This window comes from Poromitra crassiceps (assembly GCF_964638095.1).
Source record: "Poromitra crassiceps genome assembly, chromosome: 16".
NCBI classification, from domain to species: Eukaryota; Metazoa; Chordata; class Actinopteri; order Beryciformes; family Melamphaidae; genus Poromitra; species Poromitra crassiceps.
In genome coordinates, this window is record NC_139645.1 from 3,917,591 (window position 1) to 3,926,071 (window position 8,481).

Below are 8,481 nucleotides of genomic sequence, written 5' to 3' on the forward strand. Positions count from 1 at the left end.
CAGTAGCCTAGTGCCTACCAGTATTTGTGTTTCTGTGTATATATAGCCTACTTTATATAATAGACAGTGTATGTGATGTTTCTCAGTACATTGATTTCACAACTTCGTTTATCAGAAAAAATACTTTATTTGCAAAACTAAAATATGGGCTACACCAGGATGACGTGACCAGTTCCATCAGCTATGCGGTTCTTCAGGATGTCGACAAGATCTGCTATCGTCCTACAGCCGACCTTCCTCTCTGCGACCCTGTCTCCTCTTTGTCCCACTGGTGCTAGCCTGGGCTTCAGGCATACAGCTTGGTTTGCCTGCCTATAAAATACAGCAGTGATTCAAGCGTTTGAAATTAGTTTGAACAACTCTAACAATGAGAAAATACTAGCGTTGCACTATGAATACATTTTGGCCATGTCTTGGTATTAGCAGACGAACAAAAACACAGGCTAAGCTACTCACTGTTGACAGACAGCTGTGGTTAGCTAGCGATGTCCCCAACATTGAATTGAAATCATCCTAATTTAGCTATGTCAACCTGGTTTTAGACAACGTTTTGCCTAACTGTACTTAGCAATAGGGCAGGCTATGCAAAAGGTTAGGTTACAATGTAACCTTTTCAAAATCCATGTAACCATTACATGGATTTTGATCGGTTAGCAGATTATACAAATAAGTCTTACCAAGCGGACTATTGTCAATATCCTAAAGGTTTATGACTATCATGTGAAATTTGTCATTACTCAAGCCAAATACATAGCCGAGATGCATTCGTGCTTGTTTTATGTACTTACGTCTGCAGTAGGTAGGCTATGCACAAAATAGTTGTTTATATCTCCGTTGCTTGGGAGGGAGGGAGGGAGGGAGGGAGGTGGGGGAACCAGGAAGTGCTGTGCGCTGGTGGGTGGGATCGAGATTGTTTGGGTAAACAAGTTTTGTTATGGTTTGAAATGGCGACATCTAGTGGACAAAAAAATCACACACAGTGCCTTTAAGTAATATAATTCAACTGAAAAGCTTTGGAGATCGAGCATTCTCGAGAGCTGCACCCCGACTCTGGAATTCCCTCCCGCAGCCTATCAGAGACTCACCTTCACTCCCCACTTTTAAATCCTGACTCAAAACCTACCTGTTGTCCCAAGCTTACAACCTCCCCTACCCTTAACCACCTCTTCCTACCTCACCTCCTCCCCTTTTCCCCACCTCCCTCTCTTCTGTCTGTCCCCTGTCCCTCCCACACACTCCCCCCCTCCCCTCTGTTTCCATATATCCCTCATCCATGTGTTAATTGTTACCTGTAGCTGTTGCCTTGTTTTCTATGTACTCATACTGTGTCAGCATCTTTGGGTCATTGAAAAGCGCTTTATAAAATAAATGAATTATTATTATTATTATTATTAACTATTGGCTATGTGGTCATCATGGCAACTGATCCCAGTTTTGGCACACCTGTAAAATCTACTAGAACACTCATGCACCACTTTGGCTCCAAGACATTTAGGTAAATCTTTAACAAAAGCTTTTACAAAGCTGCATTATTGAGGAACTGTCACACCACCTTCTCACAGATCCAGCTGAGCTTCGAGTTACAGTCAATGTCGCTCCATTTGTTCAAAGGGGTAGAAAAACCATTGTATAGTTCAGCACAGTCCTCATCATCATCAGGGTAATAGGCTCTGTGGAGGTCACCATCATCAGGCTGCCCCCGTGCCCAGTAGCTGAAACACAGGAGGACAAGCAGTCAAACCCTGTGGTGAAGACATGGCCCATAGCTACAGTAACTCAGGAAGTCTCACACCAATTAGTCAGAAGAAATGTGATGAGATCTTACGCTGTGGTCAGAGGTGATCCATCCACCCATCTCCAGGTCCCTTCTGTCACTCTGTCTGTCAGACCAATAAACACCGTCTTGTTTAGGCCAACCAGGAATTGCTGTTTGTGGAGAAGTATTTAGAGGGTTCAAGTGATGATAGCAAGAACTGAAGGAGGGTGAGGTTTATTAAGTCAAACACACACACACACACACACACACACACACACACACACACCTGCTCCTCTCTGCTGTTGACGATCACCAGATCAGCTCCTCTCTCCAGACAGTCCTGTCTGCCGTCTTCCCAGGTCTTCTTCTCATTGGAGACGTAGTACCAGTGAGAGTTAAATTCAATCCAGCAAAGAGGAAATATTTCTTCTGCAACAAGTCAATACAACACAACATGTGAAGCACTCACACACAAAATGATATGATATGATACATAATGATACAACACAACATGTGAAGCACTCACACACAACATGATATGATATGATACATAATGATATGATGTTACTTATTCTGGTGAACAACAGCTACTCACCCTGGGTACAGGAACGCTCTCTCAGCGTGTTGTTACTGGTCTGTAACTGGTCTCTCGGTTTAGTCAGGTTGTTGTTACTGGCCTTTAGCTGGTCTCTCTCTTTAGTCAGGTTGTAGTTACTGGCCTTTAGCTGGTCTCTCTCTTTAGTGAGCATGGTGTTACTGGTCTGTATCTCATCTCTCTGTTTGGTCAAGTTGTTGTAACGGGTCTGTAACTGGTCTCTCTGTTTAGTCATGCTGTTGTAACTCGTCTGTAACTGGTCTCTCTCTTTAGTCAGGTTGTTGTTACTGGCCTTTAGCTGGTCTCTCTGTTTAGTGAGCATGTTGTAACTTGTCTGTAACTGGTCTCTCTCTTTAGTCAGGTTGTTGTTACTGGCCTTTAGCTGGTCTCTCTGTTTAGTGAGCATGTTGTAACTTGTCTGTAACTGGTCTCTCTCTTTAGTCAGGTTGTTGTTACTGGTCTGTAACTGGTCTCTCTCTTCAGTCAGAATGTTGTAACTTGTCTGTAACTGGCCTCTCTCTTTAGTCAGGTTGTTGTTACTGGCCTTTAGCTGGTCTCTCTCCACCATCATCAGCTCAAGCTTCTGCATATCTGAATGATCTGAAAGCAATTTTCAGAGAAAACCGTGTTGCTCCTACAATGTTTGAGGAACTGAGATATCCGTTGCTCTTGCCAGTAAACAAGGATAAGGCAAAGTCATCACTTTGTGTTGAACAGTGGTGGGGACATAAGGGCAAATCATTTTTATATTTATTTTTATTTTTTTAATGGTCTTCAGCATACATTTATCAAGGTCAAACAACATCATGGGAGTTTGAGTTCTCACCTAGAGTGACTCAACACAGTGAGGTGAGATGTTTCTGATAGCTTAGCACCAGCATGCACAGTGTGACATGAAACTCACATCTCTTTCAGATTTCTTCCCATAAATGAAACTTATGAGGAAATGAGAATAGAATGACACTTACGCACGATGAGGTGCACAGAGACGTTGAGAGTGACTTGTGTGGTAAGACACAGCAGCCCAAAGCTCACCCAGACCAGCCTGAACACTTTTCCCTCTGCAGAACAAACGTGGAAAATCAGCTCACAATACATTTTTCACTTAGGCTGCTCAAGTACATTAAACGTTTCAGTGTCAAGAAAATGTATCAAGGAAATATAAAATCTTTCATTTCTCTTTCCATATGTTCCTCACCATGTTTCTGGGTGGCCTGCTGATGTCCCTCAACAGAATTAGGCCTCCTCAGATGATCCTCGTTGAGCTCCATTATTTCAAGTTCATCTTGTCCGAGAGACCTCGCCATTCCTGCATCCCTCTGCTTCTGACTTTGTTGTGGATAATTTACATGTCGAAAAATTACTCAGGAAGTTTACAGAGGTCCACCCTGATGGTCTGTAGGGAGCCTCTGCTTCCTGAGATAAGATGTTGACCACTCCTTAGCATGATCTCCATGTTCCATATTCTATGCTTCGCAAATTCCCGTCAACTTCTGGATCTGTAGTTTTTCTCTTTAATACTGAACTCTGTCAGCATTTAAACCACATAGGACAGGGAAAAAGTTTCCTGCGTCCAGAGTTTCGAATCCGCCCTGTAATGGAGATCCGGTAGGACGTTCTGCTTGTAACCATTTTGTGGCAGAGAGGTCGCTGACCTCCTCGTAGAAGAATCCCTATTGACCATCCACTGCTCATAACTCCAACTTTGTTCCACTTCCTCGAGGGGACTTCCTGACCGTTGGTTAGCAGAGGATCCTTGGTCGTTGGATAAATCGCCTCGGACTCGTAGTTGGTAACATGCATTGTTGTCTCAGGGTTACCCGTCAAGGTGTGATGAAGGTCCCACCTGCCCAAATCCTGCTCACCAACTGGATACCTGTGTTGGCAAGCACCTCCGTTTCCCCCTTGGGAATCACCATCCACGGATTGAAATTCATCTGCAAAAATGCTCCACACACCGCAGCTGTAGCCAGAGCCCCAGAGGCTAATGACCTTGAGTAGGCTATAAGCACCAGAGGCTAATGACCTTGAGTAGGCTATAAGCACCAGAGGCTATGAATTGCTCGAGGCATGCGCGATTTCCATAACTACAGCCATGGCGCATCATCTCCATAGTGTCCACCCTAGGAATTGATGGTGCGAGATTGCTAGTAATAATCTTATAATTTCATTTTCCTTATAACCATTGAACACTGCAGCTGTGCAGTATTGTAGCTTTTCTGCTGTTTACTCATTCACATGAAATGATCCTTAAGTTGTCTTGCCAGTGTGGAGCATCATCACCGATCATCAAATCAAGTCACAAAATGTCAGCATGAATTATCAATATTAAACTCCAATGAACCACTAACTATATATCTGGTCCTATGAATCTTTGTGTCCTTCATGTACCTTTACTTACCTTCTTTACAATGCATGCACTTATTCAGCCCTTCATATCATATTCCTAGTTACAAACATTTACACCTGGAAGCTGCCCAGTACAGCCACAGTTTTCTGTCACTGCTCACTGTTGGCCAGTTCCAGCTCCACTGTCTGCAACTGAAGGTGTGCCTTGCTCAAGGGTACCTCAGCAGTTGTGGGAGGAGAGGGTGTTTCTCAGTCACTTTGCTCACCCATACATGTATTTTCCCAGCTGGGATTTTGGACTGGCCGTCCTCTGGCCACAACTTTCAGTCTTTTAGCTATTTAGCCGTTGAGTTATCACCGCCTCATTCACATAAGAGTGTAGACTCCTCCTTGGTTTTTGCACCAACACAACAGTAGCCTACAGGAGCTGTACCAAGAGAAGCTTCAGAAAGAATCCACTGCAGAGCAGATCCTGAATGAATCCAGTTAAGTGACTTAACACAATGGTGATTGAGCCTATGGCCCATTGGAAGCCTTTGCATTTTCACTATTGCAGCATTTATGAACTTGGTGTCTGTGGTGACATGGGGTGGGCGGAGCTAACACAATAGACTCACTCTGTAGGTTACTGTAGGTTCACAGGGTGGGCGGAGCTAACACAATAGACTCACTCTGTAGGTTACTGTAGGTTCACAGGGTGGGTGGAGCTAACACAATAGACTCACTCTGTAGGTTACTGTGGTGACACAGGGTGGGCGGAGCTAACACAATAGACTCACTCTGCAGGTTACTGTAGGTTCACAGGGTGGGCGGAGCTAACACAACAGACTGTAGGTTACTGTAGGTTCCCGACAACTGTTGTGTGAAGTAGGATAACAAGCTACTTTTTTACGGTCTCTGCTCGCATTACAGGTAGTTACTATGGCCGAACAAACTGAGTAATGTCACATAATAACAGTTTGCATCTCACCTGCAATTACCACTCATCGCCAATAGTGTCACTCAAGAGAACAAAACTGAAATATCACTTTAATGGTAGCCTGTTTATTTATTTGTTATTAAAAGGATCCCCATTAGCTGCCGCCTAGACGACAGCTAGTCCTCCTAGGGTCCAAGACAAAATATACATTACATGACACACAATGATTAAAATGCAAAAACTCAAGAGTAAAAGAATAAAAGACAGAATGAGCAACAAATCTAAGCTAAGACAAACATTAGCATGGTCAGCTAGCTATCTGTGGTTTGCTATGATTTATTGCCAACAAAATAGACTGTGAAATTAAAAGCCGTGCCAGTGAATGTCAGCTTTGTGCTGTTTTTGATTTGGACAGTTTTTGAAACATGTGGGATTCATTTATTTCATCATCATCATCGTCATCATCATCGTCATCATCATCATCGTCTATTTTGATTTATGAAAAGTATTAATACTATTACTAGGCATAGACACATACACACCATTCAAGCAGCCTAGTACTAGTAGCCTATTAATATGTGTAACTGAAATGAAAATGTATCGGAGTGCATTAAACGATTGAATATGTAAATAAAAAAGGCTTAATGTGATTTAAAATGTTCCGTAATCAATAACTAACACAGTTTTTGTGTTGATACTACCGTGTCTCCAACCTTGACATCAAAGCCAGGTGATCTACTCAATTTCTACCTTGGTCCCAAAGTGAATAGACTCTGTCTTACCTAAGTGGAGAGAGAACCTATTATCTGAATAGACTCTGTCTTACCTAAGTGGAGAGAGAACCTATTATCTGAGAGCCATTTACTTATAGTCTCCAATTCTGCACTCAGACAGCTAGGGCGGGGCAATATAATCGACGCCAAGTATCGATATTATTATTATTATTATTATTTTATTTTTTTGCAGGCCATGCCATGCAGGCCTCTGCATCTGGTGATTCCCACCCCTAATCGATACTGTATCGATATTTCCCATATCGATGTATTTGCACAGCCGTGTGGTCAGTGACACAATAAAAATACTTTCAGTGTTCAGTAACACACTCAACACTCAGTAGTTTTGACTAAATTTGTCCACTAAGTTATCAGTATAAAGTGATGTACATATTATTACACTACCTGGGTGGTACACAGTGTGTTGTATTTTTAGCTCTATTATTTAATTTTGAGTAAATTGTCTAGAGTATTGCAATGTATCACAATGTATCGTGATACAATCATATCGCGACCCATGTATCGTGATACGTATGGTATCGTGAGGTCCTTGCCAATACCCAGCCCTACAGACAGCTCTCCATGCCCTTATCCTTTGAACATGTATGCACAGTGTGACATGAAACACTGCCACCTCTGGCTGTGCAGTGTAAGCAGAAGGCAATCAACAGGCTTCATTTATTTCAGATGAGACTATAACTCCTCCCTTCATAGTGATTTTAGACAGTGTAATATGGAGATCGGTAGTAGATAATTACAGCCAGGGGAAAAGATTGCATAATGGCATATCAAAAGGGCATAGCCTAGGCCAGTGGTTCTCAAATGGGGGTCCGGGGACCCCCAGGGGTCCGTGGCACTTTGCCAGGGGGTACACGAAAAGTTTTCAGGAAAATAAAATCTTTTTCTTTTTTTTGTGCAAAAGCTTCATAGTGCAACGAAAATATTGTATGCTTTAAATGTAGAATTGTTCATGGATTACGTTCTAATCTAGCAAACCTATCAATTTAAAAGTCAAGCACGTTACCGTGGAAACAATTAAGGTTAGCCCCAAAATCACAAATCAGAATGAGGGGGTGCCCGGTATATTTTCTATCTTGTAAGGGGTCCTTGGCTGAAAAACATTTGAGAACCTCTGGCCTAGGCTACTACAGATTAGACTATAAAATACTCTGCATAAAACGCACAACAATGTCGACCACACAAATACAGTCATAAGCATCACATCCACAGCTGCAACAGCATGTCAATCAAACAATAATATCGTAGAAAGCAGCAGTGCATGTCAGTCAGCCCAGACAAAACAATATCCAATATCACTGCCCTAAAATATGACAAACTAACACAACTGAAGGAATAATGTTACTTTTTTTGCACATTTTGTTTCTTCTATTTACATTACAATGTCTGTTTTCTTATTGTGCAAATAAACCCTCAAAGCATTCTCAGTTTGTTAACATATTGGTGCAAGCTATTATTATTATCATTATTATTATATATATATATTTTCTTTTACAAATTATGCTTTTAAAAGTTTATGGGGACAAAAGCGGTCATAAAAAAAAGTGGTGGGGACATGTCCCCAGTGTAAATATGGATCATGGGTGAATGTAAATATGTTAATGTTTCCATGGCCTAGAGATTGAAAATTATATTTTATAATGTTACGAGGGTGAACTGGTTAGGATTAGCTCTGATAGTCAGGCTGCTGCTGGCTGAAGTTAACCCTCAGTGTTACCAGAGTCCTCTCTGAACTTCCCTACACCCGTGCAGCAATCTCTGACACTGGGGACAACTGTCGCTAAAAGACTAATTTAAAAGGAATGGAAGTCCTCTTCACCTTCTTTTCAGGTGTGGCTGATGGACATGATCTCTGTTATACAGATGGAGAGGCTGAGGTCCCTGAGAGCCAACTTGCTTAGAAGGTTCTCAAATATCTGGGACCCCTTTTTGGCTTACTTTGACCAAGTGAAGAATGACTAGTGACTGAGGTTAGGGGTGATAGACGGCTTACCTGGATGGTTTTCCATGGAGCCCTTTTGTAGGATCCCATGCATAATATCTTGTACGAGCACATAAGCACCTTATGGGG

At 42.2% G+C, this 8,481-nt stretch overlaps 1 protein-coding gene across 1 annotated transcript; it reads right to left on the bottom strand.

Annotated features, from left to right (window-relative positions):
- Window positions 1–1,688: 1,688 nt before the first annotated feature.
- On the bottom strand, window positions 1,689–3,658 carry LOC310791186 (uncharacterized protein; the record flags this gene model as incomplete). Its single annotated transcript, XM_083652871.1, has 5 exons — window positions 1,689–1,712; window positions 2,070–2,185; window positions 2,352–2,951; window positions 3,320–3,412; window positions 3,550–3,658. The coding sequence occupies 5 exons, from the start codon at window positions 3,656–3,658 to the stop codon at window positions 1,689–1,691; spliced, it is 942 nt and encodes a 313-aa protein (XP_083508997.1).
- Window positions 3,659–8,481: the final 4,823 nt, after the last annotated feature.